The following is an 18,028-nucleotide window of genomic DNA, read 5'->3' as shown; positions in this document are numbered from 1 at the left end:
GAAAAGGAGGATTAATGTTGGGGTAAATTAGAAGAGACGTGAGAGGAAGAAGTGGAATGAAGAAGAAGAAGAAGAGGATGAGGATGAAAGTGAAGAAGAAGAAGAAGAAGAGGAGGATGAAAGTGAAGAAGAGGAAGAAAGTGAAGATGAAGAAGGAGAAGAAGAAGATGAAGAAGGAGAAGAAGAAGAAGAAGTAGAAGAAGAAGAAGAAGAAGAGGATGAACGTGAAGAAGAAGAGGATGAAAGTGAAGAAGAGGAAGAAGATGAAAGTGAAGAAGAGGAAGAGGATGAAAGTGAAGAAGAAGAAGTAGAAGAAGAAGAGGAGGATGAAAGTGAAGAAGAAGAAGTAGAAGAAGAAGAGGAGGATGAAAGTGAAGAGGAAGAAGAAGAGGATGAAAGTGAAGAAGAAGAAGAGGAGGATAAAAGTGAAGAGGAAGAAGAAGAGGATGAAAGTGAAGAAGAAGAAGAAGAGGATGAAAGTGAAGAAGAAAAAGAAGAAGAGGATGAAAGTGAAGAAGAAGAAGAAGAAGATGAAAGTGAAGAAGAAGAGGAGGAGGATGAAGAGAATGAAGGTGAAGAAGAGGCGTACCAGTAGTTTAGCGTCCAGCATCATTCTGGTTTCAGCCTGAAGAACTTTACTGCTGTTCACGATCTCTACGGCCGTGCTGCGACTCAGACACTGAAACACAAACACACAAACCTTTATTACAGTTATACAGATAAACTTAAACTCAATGTTAATGTTTAATAAAATGTTTATAGATGAACTGAAGTATAATATCATTCATTAGTTTAATTTCACTTATTATCTCTTTTGTCTGGGGAAGGAAAGGAAACAAATCAAATCAAAGGAAGGAGGAAAGGAAATTAAAGTTATAAAAGGAAAACAAGGGAAGGAAAGGGAAGACGGGAAAGGAGACAAAGGAAAAAAAGGAATGAAAAAACGGGAAAGGAAAGGAGACAGGAAAGGAAATGAAAGTTAGAAAAGGAAAGGAGGGATGTAAAGGAAATGAATCACAGGAAAGAAGGAAAGGAAAGGAAAGAAAGGAAAGGAGACACAGGAAAGGAAAGGAAATGAAAGTTAGAAAAGGAAAGGAGGGATGTAAAGAAAAAGAACCAAAGGAAATAAAAAGGAAATGAAAGAAGGAAAGGAAAAGGAAAGGAACATTAAAAGGAAATAAAGGAAAAGAAATTAAGTGAAGGAAAGGAAGTGAGAGCAGCCTGTAAACTAACACCAGCTTCAAATGTATTGTTAAAAATCTGCATGTTTTTACTTTCTTTTCTTCTTCTTCTCCATTTCACCCATCAGAATGAGCATCTGTCTATCCCTCCTTCTACCCCCCCCCTCCTCTTCCTTTTCCTCCTCCTCTTCCTCTTCCTCTCTTACCTCGGGGCTGGACAGTTTGGCCTCGGTGAGGATGAGCGCGGTGGCGTTAACAGCGTGAGCCAACTCCTGCTCCACCAGCTTGTGGGTCTTTGCTGCATCACGGATCCTAGAAGAGGAAGAGGAGGAGGGGGAAAAGGAAGAGGAGGAGGAGGAGGAAGAGGAGAGAAGAGGAAGAGGAGGAGCACGAGGAAGAGAAGGAAGAGGAGAGAGGAGGAGAAAGAGGAGAGAGGAGGAAGAGAAAGAGCGGGAGGAGTAAGAGGAGGAAGAGGAGAGAGGAGGAGGAAGAGGAAGAGGGGGAGGAGGAGAAAGAGGAGGATGAGGAGGAGGAAGAAGAGAAGGAAGAGAAAGAGCGGGAGGAGAAAGAGCAGGAGGAGTAAGAGGAGGAGGAGGAAGAAGAGGAGGAAGAGGAGGAGAAGGAAGAGGAGGAGGAGGAAGAAGAGGAAGAGGAGGAAGAGGAGAGAGGAGGAGAAAGAGGAGAGAGGAGGAAGAGAAAGAGCGGGAGGAGGAAGAGGAGGAGGAGGAGAAAGAGGAGAGAGGAGGAGGAAGAGAAGGAAGAGGAGAGAGGAGGAGAAAGAGGAGAGAGGAGGAGGAAGAGAAAGAGCGGGAGGAATAAGAGGAGGAAGAGAAGGAAGAGGAGGAAGAGAAGGAAGAGGAGAGAGGAGGAGAAAGAGGAGAGAGGAGGAGGAAGAGGAAGAGGAGGATGAGGAGGAAGAAGAGGAGGAAGAGAAAGAGCGGGAGGAGTAAGAGGAGGAGGAGGAAGAAGAGGAGGAAGAGGAGAGAGGAGGAAGAGGAGGAGAAAGAGAAGAGAGGAGGAAGAGAGAGAGGAGGAAGAGGAGAAAGAGGAGAGAGGAGGAGAAAGAGAGAGGAGGAGGAAGAGAAAGAGCGGGAGGAATAAGGAGGAAGAGGGGGAGGAGGAGAGAGGGAAGAGGAGGAAGAAGAGGAGAGAGGAGGAAGAGGAGGAGAGAGGAGGAAGAAGAGGAGAGAGGATGAAGAAAGGAGGAGAAAGAGGAGGAGAGAGGAAAGGGAAGAGGAAGAGGAGGAGAGAGGAAATCATAGGCTTGTGAAAGAGCTGTGATTATTACAGTATCTCACCTCTTTGCAAATACTTTATTATATCTTTTCATGGGACAACATTATAGAAATGAAACTTTGATATAACTTAAAGTAGTGAGTGTACAGCTTGTATAGCAGTATAGATTTACTGTCCTCTGAAAATAACTCAACACACATCCATTAATGTCCAAACAGCTGGCAACACAAGTGAGTACACCTCACAGTGAAGGAAGAAAAGAAAGAAAAGAAGGAAGGAAGGAAGTTTTTCTTGTTTTCGGTTCTTATTGTTACTAAATTATAAAAGTGTATAATATTTATTCTACATGTTAGTTCTCATGTTTTCTCCTTTATATATAAAATCTGATTTTTATGAATAAATACTGAATTACATCCTTTATGTTTCTGTGATGTTATAAACTCAAATATCTCAAAGTGTTTTCAACCGTTTTGCTGCAGGTGGAAAATTAAACCTCCTTTAATTGTTCTCTGAGTGTCTCTTTCTCTCCTTCCTTTTATTCCTCCCTCTCTTCTTCCTCCGTAGTTTACTGACATAATTAAAACATTCATCTTCCTGAAAGGTGAGTTTTAGTTTTTACAGACATGATTGAAAAGATCATTATGAACCGAACATGGCAGAACGAGCCGAGAGAGAGAGAGAGAGAGAGAGAGAGAGAGAGAGAGAGAGAGAGAGAGAGAGAGAGAGAGAGAGAGAGAGGAGAGAGAGAGGAGATAGAGAGGAGATAGAGAGAGAGAGAGAGAGAGAGAGAGAGAGAGACCGGGTTTTAATATGTAGAGAGAAAATAAAGGAATAAAATGTCTCATCAGAGCAGCGGAGGAAAAATAAGCTAATAAGAAGCTAATTGCGGAGGGAGGAAGGAATCCCAAAATGTAGAAAGATCTCTTCTTCTTCTCTGAACACTGATACACAGATAAACGTAGCTGACTGGTTTACTTTTATGTGCTGTGGACAATATAACGCTGTTTAGAGGAAGGTATGGAGTGTCGATAGTGCCATGATTCATTCATTAATTAATTAATTAGTGTAGCAATTAGTTAAAGTACAATAACAATATTTACAATACACATTTAACTTGTTACAGTATATTGCAGTCATCTCAAATTCATATTAAAAAATAGTGATAAAAAATAAAGTATTTGCATTTAGAAAAACTATGGAGTGTCGATAGTGCCCTAATTAATTAATTTATCAATTAATGTAGCTATAAAGTAAACCAATAACAATATTTACAATACACATTTAAATTGTTACAGTATTTTGTATTCATCTTAAATTCAAATTAAAGAATAGTGATTAAAAACATGAATTTTGCATTTGGAAATAGTATGGAGTGTCGATAGTGCCCTAATTAATTAATTTATCAATTAATGTAGCTATAAAGTAAACCAATAACAATATTTACAATACACATTTAAATTGTTACAGTATTTTGTATTCATCTTAAATTCAAATTAAAGAATAGTGATTAAAAACATGAATTTTGCATTTGGAAATAGTATGGAGTGTCGATAGTGCCATGATTCATTAATTCATTAATCAATTAATGTATAATTAGTTAAAGTAAATCAATAACAATATTTACAGTACACATTTAAATTGTTACAGTAAATTGTATTCATCTTAAATTCATTAAAAGAATAATGATTAAAAAAACGTATATAGCTATGGACCTATGGAGTGTCGATAGTGCCATAATTAATTAATTAATATATAATTAGTTAAAGTAAATCAATAACAATATTTACAATACACATTTAACTTGTTACAGTATATTGCAGTCATCTCAAATTCATATTAAAAAATAGTGATAAAAAATAAAGTATTTGCATTTAGAAAAACTATGGAGTGTCGATAGTGCCCTAATTAATTAATTTATCAATTAATGTAGCTATAAAGTAAACCAATAACAATATTTACAATACACATTTAAATTGTTACAGTATTTTGTATTCATCTTAAATTCAAATTAAAGAATAGTGATTAAAAACATGAATTTTGCATTTGGAAATAGTATGGAGTGTCGATAGTGCCATGATTCATTAATTCATTAATCAATTAATGTATAATTAGTTAAAGTAAACCAATAACAATATTTACAATACACATTTAAATTGTTACAGTAAATTGTAGTCATCTTAAATTCATATTAAAGAATAGTGATTAAAAATAAAGTATTTGCATTTAGAAAACTATGGAGTGTCGATAGTGCCACAATTAATTAATTAACTACTTAAAGTGCCAATTAAAGTAAATCAATAACAATATTTACAGTGCAAATTTAAATTGTTACAGTATATTGTTTTCATCTTAAATTCATATTAAAAAATAGTGATTAAAAACATGAATTTTGTTTTTAATACTTTATTTAATGCCATCATTTTATGCATCCTGTGCATAAAAATCTATCACAGTATTAACAGCACAAAATAAAAGTGTTACAAAAAATAAATAAAAAAAATAATTAATTTAATTTATTTTACATTTTACATACACATTTTGAGTTTACAGTGTCGAGGCAGATGGAAAACTGTTGAAATCATCACTTCCTGTGCAGATGTTTCAAATTAAAAGCACTCAAACGGCTTTCTCATTCCTTTTCCTGAGTTTCATTGACTGTAGCTTGAGAAATAATTAATTAATAGTATAAAATATTAAATATACTGTATGTTCAAGTTGCATAGATCTGTATTTATATATATTAACCATTACTCTTGTATGTTTTCAAGTGTTTCCTGAGACTTTACAGAATAAAAGAACTTCATAAAACTTTTACCACTTGTCTTTACAACTTTTGTCCTTCTTTTTCCCACGTGGCTCGAGGGCCTTGAACGCCACACAGTAAACCTTAACCCTTAAACAGACAACGTGCACCAGGAGATACAGACTCTTTAACCTTCATGTTGTCCTCCCGGGTCCTTCCTTCCTTCCTTCCTTCCTTCCTTCCTTCCTTCCTCAGATCTAAGTTCAGCTGTTAGGGTAAATGTTCCCTCTTTCTGTCCTTTCTTCCTTCCTTCATCTATTCTTCCTTCCTTCCTTCCTTCCTTCCTTCCTCCCTCCTTCCCTCCCTTCCTTCCTTCCTCTCTCCCTCCCTCCTTTCCATCCTTCTTCCTCCCTCCTTCCTTTCCTTCCTTCTTCCCTCCTTTCCGTCCTTTCTTTCCTTCCTTCCTTCCTTCCTTCCTTCCTTCCTCAGATCTAAGTTCAGTTGTTAGGGTAAATGTTCCCTCTTTCTGTCCTTTCTTCCTTCCTTCATCTGTCCTTCCTTTCTTCCTTTCTTCATCTGTTCTTCCCTCCTTCCCTCCCTTCCTCCCTCCCTTCCTTCCTCCCTCCCTCCCTCCCTCCCTTCCTTCCTTCCTTCCTCTCTCCCTCCCTCCTTTCCGTCCTTTCCTTCCTTCTTCCCTCCTTTCCGTCCTTTCCTTCCTTCTTCCCTCCTTTCCTTCCTTCTTCCCTCCTTTCCTTCCTACCTTCCTTCCTTCCTCCCTCCCTCCTTCCTTCCTTCTTCCTTCCTTTCCTTACTTCTTCCCTCCTTTCCATCCTTCTTCCTCCATCCTTCTTCCTCCCTCCCTCCTTTCCATCCTTCTTCCTCCCTCCTTCCTTCTTCCCTCCTTTCCATCCTTCTTCCTCCCTCCTTCCTTTCCTTCCTTCTTCCCTCCTTCCTTCCCTTCCTCCCTCCTTTCCTTTCTTCTTCCCTCCTTTCCTCCTTTCCTTCCTTTAGGTGCAAATGACATAACTAGTAAGGCCTGTTTAAGGGTTAAAAAGCCGTAAACGTCACAGTAAAGTGTGTTGCTCACTTGTTGATGAGCGTGTCGGCCACGATGCCCAGCTGCTGCACCTGAGCGCACTCCTCCTCCGTCAGGTACTCCATGGACTGCTGGGAGTTGAGGCGAGGTCTGCTGTCTCGGTAGTAACTGTCGATCTTCCTCTTGTCCTCCCACGACTTCAGCGTGCTCTCGAACGCCTGGTTGCAGACACAGGAAGTGGAGAGAGAGGAGAGAGGAAGGATTTAAAAAAAAAGTCACTTGACTCGTGTGTGTTTGTGTGTTTGTTCCTCTTCAACGATGAAGATAAGTGCAAATGAAGGTCGACACTTGAAAAATGAAAAACAATTAAATTCAAGAACCACCTGGCTCTTGACTCCAGGTGGCTCTTCAGGTATTGCGTGTTTGTTTAGACGTAAACTGAAAGATTTAAGGTGCATTACCTCACATAAAAGAGAAAAACCTACTTTTTTTTAGGGATGTCTGATATTAGAAATATAATATTGGGAAGTATCAGTATCAGGTTTTTATAACTGATGTTTGTTCTGTAGGTTTCAGCATTTCCGAGCCTACCTGAACGCAGCATGGGACGTTTACCGGCACGCGGTTGATGACGTAAAACAACAATAACACGCTAGACTCGTTGGTCGCTAACCGTTGCTAATCGTTGCTAACCGCCCCCTGCTGCTGTAGAGGTATAAATACATTCAGCACACACTACTACTACTACTACAGTCTACAGTTAGCCTGTTAGCGGAGCTAGCCGTCGAGCTAGCAGCTGAGTTAGCCACCGAGCTAGCAGCTGAGTTAGCCGCAGAAAGCTCTCAGACATAGTGTCCATGTTTCTGGTAGAGGTGGCGACTTTGATTGACAGGTGACACTTGGTAGGGGGCGGGGCTTCAGCGGACTCGGAGGCCACGCCCACAGCGTTTGGGAGCAGAGAAAGAGGCTGATTTTTACACAACTTTGAAGCCTAATTTCATATGTTTGGTGATTTTTTTAATCATTCAAATTTGGCAGGGTGGTTAACAACACACTTTTCTGTGGTATGTCAAACTCAGAACACATATTTATTCTTACTTTACATTTATTTTGCACAAACAGTGTTTATATTTAGAAAGCCATGTTGCATTTATGTTTGCATCCAGTCGAGCATCACAATAAAATCAGGTATAACGTGTTAATTCCACAGTAGGAGAAATTTTGTTACCGAACAGTTTTGGTGTAAGGAAAATAAGACAGGAAGGAAAGATGGAAGAAAGGAAGGAAGGAAGGAAAGATGGAAGTACGGAAGGAAGGAAGGAAAGTAAGACAGGAAGGAAAGATGGAAGGAAGAAAGGAAGGAATGAAGGAAGGAAAATAAGACAGGAAGGAAAGATGGAAGGAAGGAAGGAAGGAAGGAAAGAAAATAAGACAGGAAGGAAAGATGGAAAGATGGAAGGAAGGAAGGAAGGAAGGAAAGAAGGAATGAAGGAAGGAAGGAAGGGAGGAAAATAAGACAGGAAGGAAAGATGGAAGGAAGGAAGGAAAATAAGACAGGAAGGAAAGATGGAAGGAAGGAAGGAAAGAAGGAATGAAGGAAGGAAGGAAGGTTTGGTGTAAAAAGCCTGAATATATCGGTACTGGAAATTAAGAGTTGGGGAATTCGGGATATTCCCTCCCTCCCTCCTTCCTTTCCTTCCTTCCCTCCTTCCCTCCCTCCCTCCCTCTCCCTCTTTCCTTCCTTCCTTTCCTTCCCTCCTTTCTGTCCTTCTTTCCTTCCCTCCTTCCTTTCATTCTGTCCTTCTTTCCTTCCTTTCCTTCCCTATATCAGCAGAAAAGTCAATATCGAGCATCCCTACTTTTATTATCTTCACCTTTCTGAAATATTTCCATGTGAGTGATAATAAAGACATGAAGGGAGGCAGCCGAGAAGAGAAAAAACGACTTCAAAAAGAAAGAAAAAGGTGTTTTAGTATTTCTAAACTGTCGATAAACTTCCTTCTAACGAGCCTCCAGCAGCGTCTCAGCTCACCTGAAATCATTACTGAATAAAAGCCACATTTTTATTTTAAGAGAAGCGGAGGATAAAACCAGCGTGCCTTCATTCTTCTTCTTCTTCTTCTCTCTCTCTCGCTCCGCGGTGCTCGAGGAGGAAAACCATGGTAACAAACTGCCCCAAATGTGCTCGGACTCAAGAGCGGCACTCAATAAAAGGTTTAAAGAGGAAGAGAGAGAGGAGAGGACAACAGACGCAGTGGGGAGGAAGAAGATTTGTTTTAAAAGAAGTCACCCCCCCCCCCCGAAATAGAAAGAGGAAGGAAGGAAGGAAGGAAAGATGGAAGGAAGGAAGGAAGGCAGGAAGGAAGGAAAATAAGACAGGAAGGAAGGAAAGATTGAAGGAAGGAAGGAAGGAAGGAAAATAAGACAGGAAAGGAAGGAAGGAAGGGAAGGAAGGAAGGAAGAAAAGAAGAAAGGAAAATAAGACAGGAAGGAAAGATGGAAGGAAGGAAGGAAAATAAGACAGGAAGGAAGGAATGAAAGAAGGAAGGAATGAAGGAATGAAAATAAGACAGGAAGGAAGGAAGGAAAGATGGAAGGAAGGAAAGAAGGAAGGAAGATCAGACCGGAAGAAAAGAAGGAAAATAAGATAGGAAGGAAGGAAGGAAGGAAGGAAGGAAGGAAGGAAGGAAGGAAAGTATAAACCAGCTCACTCTGTCTCTGGTGAGCATCTGAGCTCGGTTCTTGTGGATGATGTTGACGATGCCGGGCGGCTGGATCCAAGCTTCTCCGTCTACCTGGACCGGAACTCCTTGCTTCTCCCAGGATGGTGATCTTCACCTGGCGACACTGTGCAGAAAGAAACCCAGCAGCTGTCAGGTGTTTATACTTCTCATACTAAGAAACTAACTTCAGATTAGAAATGAAAGAAACTACTGAAAGCTTCTGAAAGACACTAGTGAATAAGAACAACCAAGTTCATTCAATGCTCCTTATTTAATCCTCCTGTTGTCCTCGAGTCAAGGAAGGAAGGGAAGATGGAGGGAATGAAGGAAGGAAGGTAGGGAGGAAAGGAGTGGGAAGGAAGGAAGGGAGGAAGAAGGAAGGACGGAAGGAAGAAGGAAAGGACTGGGAAGGAAAGGAAGGACAGAGGAAAGAAGGGAGGGAGTAAGGAAGGGAGGAAGCAAGGGAAGAAAGGAAGGAATGAGGAAGGAGGGAGGGAGGAAGGAAGGAAGGGAGGAAAGGAAAGAAGGAAGGGAGGAAAGTAGGAAGGAGGGAGGAAAAAAGGAACGAGGAAGGGAGAAAGGACAGAGGAAAGAAGAAAAGAAGGGGAAGAAGGAGGGGAAGGAATGAGGAAGGGAGGAAGGAAGGAAAGAAGGACAGAGGAAAGAAGGAAGGGAAGGAACAAGGAAAAAAGGAACGAGGAAGGGAGGAAGAAGGAAGAAAAGGAGGGAGGAAGGAAGGAAGGAAGGAAAGCAGGAACAAGGAAGGGAGGAAGGAAGGACAGAGGAAAGAAGGAAGGGAGGAAGGAGGGAGGGAGGCCGGAAGGAAGGAAGGAATAATAATGCAAAGCAGGGTTTCACTGTTGTGTTGCTAACAGTAGCTGAAACAAGATGATGTAATGTTTATTTAGACGGTCTCTCGTTACCTGGGCGATACGGTGATGCTGCAGGTTGATAACTCTGGACATGGCCATCTGCATGCTGCCGAACACCGCCACCACCTCCAACTTCTTATCATCGAAAGACGGAGCGCCGAAGTTCTGAAGACAAACAAGCGGACATCAGAAAACGTCTCTTTAACCCAGGGATGTCAAACATGCGGCCCGAGGGCCAGAACCGGCCCGCCGAGGGGTCCAATCCGGCCCACTTTCCTTCCTGTCTTCTCTTCCTTCCTTCCTTCCTTCCTTCCTTCAATCTTTCTTTCCTTACTTCCTCCCTTCCTTACTTCCATCTGTCCTTCCTCCCTTCCTTCAATCTTTCCATCCTTCCATATTTCCTTCCTTTGATCCTCCTTTACTTCCTTCCATCTTTTCATCCTGTCTTCTCTTCCTTCCTCCCTTCCTTCAATCCTTCCTTCCATCCTTCCATCTTTCCTTCTTTCCTCCCTTCCTTTGATCCTCCTTTACTTCCTTCCATCTTTTCATCCTGTCTTCTCTTCCTCCCTTCACTCCTTCCTTACTTCAATCTGTCTTTCCTTCCTTCCTTCCTTCCTTCCTATCTTGCCTTCCTTCCTTCCTACCTTCCATCTGTCCTTCCTTCCTACCTTCATCTGTCCTTCCTTCCTTCATCTTTCCTTACTGTCTTCTCTTCCTTCCTCCCTTCCTTCAATCCTTCCTCCCTTCTTACATTTCTTTCATCTTTCCTTACTGTCTTCTCTTCCTTCCTCCCTTTCTTCCTTCCTTCCTTCCCCTTTGCCTTCCTTCCTTCCTAACTTCTATCTGTCCTTCCTTCCTTACTTCCTTCAAACCTTCCTTCCTTCCTTCATTTCTTTCATCTTTCCTTACTGTCTTCTCTTCCTTCCTCCCTTCCTTCAATCCTTCCTTCCTTCCTTCATTTCTTTTATCTTTCCTTACTGTCTTCTCTTCCTTCCTCCCTTCCTTCAATCCTTCCTCCCTTCCTTCATTTCTTTCATCTTTCCTTACTGTCTTCTCTTCCTTCCTCCCTTTCTTCAATCCTTCCTTCCTTCCTACATAAGATTAGGCTATCTTGCCTTCCTTCCTTCCTACCTTCCATCTGTCATTCCTTCCTTACTTCAATCTGTCCTTTCTCCCTTCCTTCCTTCATTTCTTTCATCTTTCCTTACTGTCTTCTCTTCCTTCCTCCCTTCCTTCAATCTTTCTTTCCTTCCTTCCTCCCTTCTTTCCTTCCATCCGTCCTTCCTCCCTTCCTTCAATCTTTCCATCCTTCCATCTTTCCTTCCTTTGATCCTCCTTTTCTTCCTTCCATCTTTTCATCCTGTCTTCTCTTCCTTCCTTCCATCTGTCTTTCACTCCTTCCTTACTTCAATCTGTCTTTCCTTCCTTCCTTCCTTCCTTCCTTCCTATCTTGCCTTCCTTCCTTCCTACCTTCCATCTGTCCTTCCTTCCTTACTTCCATCTGTCCTTCCTCCCTTCCTTCCTTCCTTCCTTCCTTCCTTCATTTCTTTCATCTTTCCTTACTGTCTTCTCTTCCTTCCTCCCTTCCTTCAATCCTTCCTCCCTTCCTTCATTTCTTTCATCTTTCCTTAATGTCTTCTCTTCCTTCCTCCCTTCCTTCCTTCCTTCCTTCAATCCTTCCTCCCTTCCTTCATTTCTCTCATCTTTCCTTCCTTCCTTCCTTCCTTCCTTCAATCTTTCTTTCCTTACTTCCTCCCTTCCTTACTTCCATCTGTCCTTCCTCCCTTCCTTCAATCTTTCCATCCTTCCATCTTTCCTTCCTTTGATCCTCCTTTACTTCCTTCCATCTTTTCATCCTGTCTTCTCTTCCTTCCTCCCTTCCTTCAATCCTTCCTCCCTTCTTACATTTCTTTCATCTTTCCTTACTGTCTTCTCTTCCTTCCTCCCTTTCTTCCTTCCTTCCTTCCCCTTTGCCTTCCTTCAATCTTTCCTTCCATCTTTCCTTCTTTCCTTTGATCCTCCTTTACTTCCTTCCATCTTTTCATCCTGTCTTCTCTTCCTTCCTCCCTTCCTTCAATCCTTCCATCTTTCCTTCTTTCCTCCCTTCCTTTGATCCTCCTTTACTTCCTTCCATCTTTTCATCCTGTCTTCTCTTCCTTCCTTCCTTCCATCTGTCCTTCCTCCCTTCCTTCCTTCCTTTCTTTCATCTTTCCTTACTGTCTTCTCTTCCTTCCTCCCTCCCTTCCTTCCTTCCTTCCTTCAATCCTTCCTCCCTTCCTTCATTTCTTTCATCTTTCCTTACTGTCTTCTCTTCCTTCCTCCCTTTCTTCCTTCCTTCCTATCTTGCCTTCCTTCCTACCTTCCATCTGTCCTTCCTTCCTTACTTCCATCTGTCCTTTCTCCCTTCCTTCCTTCATTTCTTTCATCTATCCTTACTGTCTTCTCTTCCTTCCTCCCTTCCTTCAATCTTTCAATCCTTCCTCCCTTCCTTCATTTCTTTCATCTTTCCTTACTGTCTTCTCTTCCTTCCTCCCTTCCTTCAATCCTTCCTCCCTTCCTTCATTTCTTTCATCTTTCCTTACTGTCTTCTCTTCCTTCCTTCCCCTTTGCCTTCCTTCCTTCCTACCTTCCATCTGTCCTTCCTTCCTTACTTCCATCTGTCCTTTCACCCTTCCTTCCTTCATTTCTTTCATCTTTCTTTACTGTCTTCTCTTCCTTCCTCCCTTCCTTCAATCCTTCCTTCCTTCCTTCCTACATAAGATCAAATCAGGCCGTATGTGGCCCTTGAATGAAGATGAGTTTGACACCTCTGCTCTAAATGTTAAAATGTTTAAATAAAGACTCTGAATAAAGAAGATGTTTATTCGGCTCACATTGTCCTCTTTGGTTCCTCCCCAGAAGTTTATACCGCCTGCGTAGCTCGGGATGTTCAGTACAGCCAAGCCCTGGAGACTCGGCAGGGACATGGCAACCCCATCACACTGAGGGGGGGAGAGGGGGGGGGGGAGAGAGAGAGAGGGGAAGTTAGGACATTTGGAAGAGAAACACAGGATGTGAGAGAGAGGGAAAAACAGCTGAGAGCATTTTGTCTTCTATAAAAAGAAGCAGCAGCCACAGAAGAAGAAGAAGAAACACATTTCATTTTTAGGAGTTGAAACTTTAAGTGTGAGTCTGACCTCCAGCTGAACTCACTGGGAAGGAAAGATGGAAGGAAGGAAGGAAGGAAGGAAGGATGGAAAGAAAGGAGGGAAGGAAGGAAGGAAGGAAGGAAAATATGACAGGAAAGAAAGGAGGAAGGAAGGAAGGAAGGAAGGAAGGAAGGAAGGAAGGAAGGAAAATAAGAGGAAGGAAGGAAGGAAGGAAGATAAGACAGGAAGGAAAGATGGAAGAAAGGAATGAAGGAATGATGGAAGAAAGGAAGGAATGAAGGAAGATAAGACAGGAAGGAAAGATGGAAGAAAGGAAGGAAGGGAGGAAAGAAGGAAGGAAAATAAGACAGGAAGGAAAGATGGAAGGAAGGAAGGAAAGATGGAAGGAAGGAAGGAAGGGAGGAAGGAAGGAAAAGAAGACAGGAAGGAAGGGAGGAAGGAAGGAAGGAAGGAATGATGGAAGAAAGGAGGGAGGAAGGAAGGAAGGAAGGAATGAAAGAAGGAAAGAAGGAAGGAAGGAATGAAGGAAGGAATGAAAGAAGGAAGGAAGGAAGGAATGAAGGAAGGAATGAAAGAATGAAGGAAGGAAGGAAAGATGGAAGGAAGGAAGGAAGGAATGAAGGAAGGAAGGGAAATAAGACAGGAAGGAAAGATGGAAGGAAAGAAGGAAGGAAAGAAAGGAGGAAAGGAAGGAAGGAAGGAAGGAAGTATCTGACCTCCAGCTGAACTCGCTGCTCCAGGTTCTTGTAGGTTTTCTGGACGAGCTCTTTGGTCCCCAGCACTCCGTACCACATCATGTTCTTAGTGCGGGAGCTGCAGGAGGAAACAGGAAGAGGAAACAGGAAGAAGAGACACAGGAAGAGGAAACACAGTCAACGCTGTTTTCTTTTAAAAGGTTGCTTACTTTCATCAATTAGGAGACATTACAGAGTTCAAAGCAATTAATAGAAACATAATCTAAACCGACATTTAGAAACTCTAATGGACTTCAATCTTGCTCATGTCAGTTAATCGTGGTGTTCACTGTTGCCATGACAACAAAGGATGCATATCCCAAACCATGATCTTTACATAGTTCTAATCAAGTAAACTAGACATTAACCACAGCTTAGTCACACCTTAACCCTCCTGACCCCGTCTCTTCTGACTGTTCCTTCTTTCTACCGTCTGTACTTCCTCCATCCCCCTTTCTTCCCTCCTTCCTTTCCTTCCTTCCTTCGTCCTTTCCTTCCTTCCTCCATCCCTCCATCTTCCTTCCATGCATCCTTCCTTCCTTCTTTCCTTTCCTTCCTCCCTCCCTCCTTTCCTTCCGTCCTCCTTTCCTTCCTTCTTCCCTCCCTTCCTTCCTTCTTCCCTCCCTTCCTTCCTCTTTTCCTTTCTCCTTCCTTCCTTCTTTTCTTCCTTCCTTCCTCCCTCCCTCTTTTCCTTTCTTCCTCCCTTCCTCCTTTCCTTCCTCCATCCCTCCCTCCCTCCTATCCTTCCTTTCCTTTCTTCCTTCCTCCCTCCATCTTTTCCTTCCTTCTTACTCCCTCCCTTCCTTCCTTCCTTGACTTGAGGACAACATGAAGGTTAAAACATCTTTATTTTCACTCTCTAAAGATTCTCGTGTGTGAGGGCAGCAGTGTGAAATACTAAACTATAGAAACTGTGAAAATACATCATTGTTCATCAAGGGTGGAGATAATCCTTCATTTATCATAATCCAGGTTAAAAGTTAAATTAATCGTGATTCTGATTTTTGCCATAATCGCCCAGCCCTATTGGATAAGGTGGTTGTTTGGACTTAAATGACCTGGACCTGAACTGAACACCTTTATTTATCCCCTCGAGGCGTCTTTAGACTCTTTAAGATTCCTGCGTGTCACACAGTGAGAGATGACTGTGATAAAATCTTGGTTGTGATCGTTGTCAGAGATGAAATACCAATTTGAGGCGTGTCAGTGTGTCTGATTGCACAATGAATGTGTGTTGACTCGTTTTGTGCTGCAATGCAAACTGGGAAAAAAATAAAATGCATGTGAGAACAGGCAGAATTTGGTCCTAATTTTCTGGTGGATGTTTGCAATCTGTAACCATGGTTTCCATTGAAGACCAAAGATTTTACTATATTTTACAAAGTGTAAAGAAGGATAAAAATATTAAAGAAGGCATGTAAGGAAAGAAAGGAAAGGAAAGAAGGAAAATAAGATGGGAAAGATGGACGGAAGGAAGGAAGGAAGGAAAAGAAGGAAGGAAGGAAAGATGGAAAAGGGAAGGAAGGAAGGAAGGAAGGGAAGATGGAAAAAGGAAAGATGGACGACAGAAAGGAAGGAAGGCAGAAGGAAGGAAGGAAGGAAGGAAGGAAGGAAGGAAAGGAGGAAGGAAGGGAGGAAGGGAGAAAAGATGGAAGAAAGAAAGGAAGGAAGGCAGTAAGGAAAGATGGAAGGAAGGAAGGGAGGAAAGATGGAAAAAGGAAAGATGGAAGAAAGGAAGGAAGGAAGGAAGGAAGGAAGGAAGGGAGAGAGTAAGAAGGAAGGAAGGAAGGGAGGAAAGATGGAAGAAAGAAGGGAAGAGTGTGTGTGTGTGTATATGTGTGTGTGTATTCGTACCTGCACTTTTTAGGGTGCTCGTCTCTCTTGTTGTTGAATTCGAGGGAGATCTTGGCGTCGAGTCCGATCCCAAAATAATTGTTCATGACGCATTTCTCTGAACATTGTCTGCAGAGGAAAGAAGGAAAGAAGGAAAGAAGGAAAGAAGGAAAGAAGGAAGGAAGGAAGGAAACATCACGTAGATTATTTATCATCATCTCAGAGAGCCGACGTTTATCTGCTGATATGAGAGAAGATGAAAGACTCACACAGAGTCCTCGTTGAAGGTGACGGTGTTCAGACTCTCTGGTTTCTCCAGGACGATCGGGGAGGTCGGACTTAAGCTTCCTTGACCTGGAAAACGGCATTATGGGTAAATATAGTGTCTAAACCCTCCTGTTGTTCTTGAGGAAGGGAGGAAAGAAGGAAGGAAGGGAGGAAGGGAGGAAGGGAGGAAGGGAGGAGGAAAGGGAGGATGAAGGAATGAAGGGAGGGAGGAAGGATGGAAGGGAGGAAGGAGGAAGGAAAGGAGGGAAGAAGGAAGGAGAAAAGGAAAGGAAGACAGAGGAAAGAAGGAAGGGAGGAGGATAGAAGGAAAGGAGGGAGGGAGGAAGGATGCAAGGGAGGAAGGAGGAAGGAAAGGAGGGAAGAAGGAAGGAGAAAAGGAAAGGAAGACAGAGGAAAGAAGGAAGGGAGGAGGATAGAAGGAAAGGAGGGAGGGAGGAAGGATGCAAGGGAGGAAGAAGGAAGGAAAGGAGGGAAGGAAGGAAGGAAGAAGGAAAGGAAAAAAGTAAGGGAGGAAGGAGGAAAGAAGGAAGAAAGGAGGGAGGGAGGAAGGAAAAGAGGACAGAGGAAAGAAGAAAAGGAGGTAGTAAAGGAAGGAAGGATGAAGGAAGGGAAAGAGGAAGAGAGGAAGGAAGAAAAGGAGGGCAGAGGAAAGAACAAAATGAGGAAGGAAGGGAGGAAGGAAGAAGGAAAGAAAGAAAGGAGGGAGGGAGGAAGGATGGAAGGGAAAGGAAGGAAGGACGGAGGAAAGAAGGCAGGAAGGTAGAAGAAAGGGAGGAAACAAGGAAAGGAGGTGTCCCTTCACTTCTTCTTCCTCCTGAGCTCAAACAACACTTACGTGGCTCGGCATCCTTCAGCTCTTCGCTGTTCTCTCTCTTGATGGAGGACGAGGACGACATCCTCTGCACCTGCGTGTGTCGGTTCTGCTCGTCCACCACTGAAACAACAACGATGACATCATCACTGAACCCCCTGATGACATCATCACTGAACCCCCCGATGACATCATCACTGAACCCCCCGATGACATCATCACTGAACCCGCCGATGACATCATCACTGAACCCCCCGATGACATCATCACTGAACCCCCCGATGACATCATCACTGAACCCTCTCTTACCTTTCTCGGCCTGCTCGATGATCTGCCTCAGAGCTTTCTTCAGGCTGTTGGCTCGGAGCATCAGCTGCTCCTTGGACCGGTACGTTTTACCCTCCGAACCCGACTCACCACCGCTCTCACTGGGACTCGGACTGCTGCCCTCCTGGCTGGGAACAGATCCAGCTGGAACCACCTGGAGAGGAGAAGAAGAAGAAGAAGAAGAAGAAGAAGAAGAAGAAGAAGAAGAAGAAAAGGATGTTAAAAAATCTGGAAATGAATCACTTCCTGTTAAATGTTTCCTTGAAAAGTTTACTTCAACAGGAAGTGGAAAACACATTGGTAGTTATTTTTCTAGAGCAGGAGGATGGAAGAAAGGAGGGATGAGAGGATGGAAGGAAGGAAGGAAGGAAGGAAGGAAGGAAAAGAAGGAAGGAAGGAAGGCAGGAAGAAAGGAAAAGAAGACAGGAAGGAAAGATGGAAGGAAGAAGGGAAGGAAGGAAGAAAACAGGGAAAAGAAGATATGAAGGAAGGAAGTAAGGAAGGAAAAGAAGACATGAAGGAAGGAAGTAAGGAAGGAAAAGAAGACATGAAGGAAGGAAAGAAGGAAAGTAGGAGAGACGAAGAAAGTTAAGAAGGAAAAGAAGAAATGAAGGAAAGAAGAAAGGAAAAGACGACAGGACGGAAAGATGGAAGGAAGGAAGGAAGGAAGACAGCAAGGACGGAAGGAAGGAAGGAAGGAAGAAAGGAAAAGACGACAGGAAGGAAAGATGGAAGGAAGGAAGGAAGGAAGACAGCAAGGAAGGAAGGAAGGAAGGAAACAGGGCAAACAGACATTTGCGCTTTTCCATTTCACTCTGATTTCATCTAGTTTATTAATTTTAATCCTCGTCTCTCGTTAGTTTCTCCTCTCCTCCTCTCTCCTCTCCTCTCCTCCCCTCTTCTCTCCTCTTCTCTTCTCTTCTCTCCTCCCCTCCCCTCTTCTCTCCTCCCTTCTTCTCTCTCTCATATTGATTGTAATGGTTTGTGTTATTATTACCTGAGCCTCCGCTTCCTCACTTAAGGCCTTGACGAGGGAGTCCAGCTTCTCGTTGAGCAGAGCGCACTGCGGGAGAGAAGAAGAGAGAGAGAGAGAGA

At 42.8% G+C, this 18,028-nt stretch overlaps 1 protein-coding gene across 1 annotated transcript in view; it reads right to left on the bottom strand.

Moving 5' to 3' along the window:
• Window positions 1–18,028, bottom strand: part of si:dkey-172j4.3 (diacylglycerol kinase eta) — a 121,386-nt gene that overhangs the window by 2,186 nt on the left and 101,172 nt on the right. Inside the window, 13 exon segments of the mRNA XM_053343169.1 lie at window positions 590–679; window positions 1,388–1,493; window positions 6,248–6,414; window positions 8,908–9,009; window positions 9,011–9,043; window positions 9,843–9,956; window positions 12,665–12,772; window positions 13,657–13,753; window positions 15,529–15,636; window positions 15,777–15,861; window positions 16,631–16,729; window positions 16,916–17,087; window positions 17,931–17,996. Of these exon segments, the coding sequence (XP_053199144.1) occupies window positions 590–679; window positions 1,388–1,493; window positions 6,248–6,414; window positions 8,908–9,009; window positions 9,011–9,043; window positions 9,843–9,956; window positions 12,665–12,772; window positions 13,657–13,753; window positions 15,529–15,636; window positions 15,777–15,861; window positions 16,631–16,729; window positions 16,916–17,087; window positions 17,931–17,996 (1,347 nt within the window).

The sequence above is a fragment of the Scomber japonicus genome, chromosome 22, assembly GCF_027409825.1.
Source record: "Scomber japonicus isolate fScoJap1 chromosome 22, fScoJap1.pri, whole genome shotgun sequence".
NCBI lineage: Eukaryota > Metazoa > Chordata > Actinopteri > Scombriformes > Scombridae > Scomber > Scomber japonicus.
Note: the sequence above shows the minus strand (reverse complement) of the source record. Positions and strands in the feature narration are given on the sequence as shown.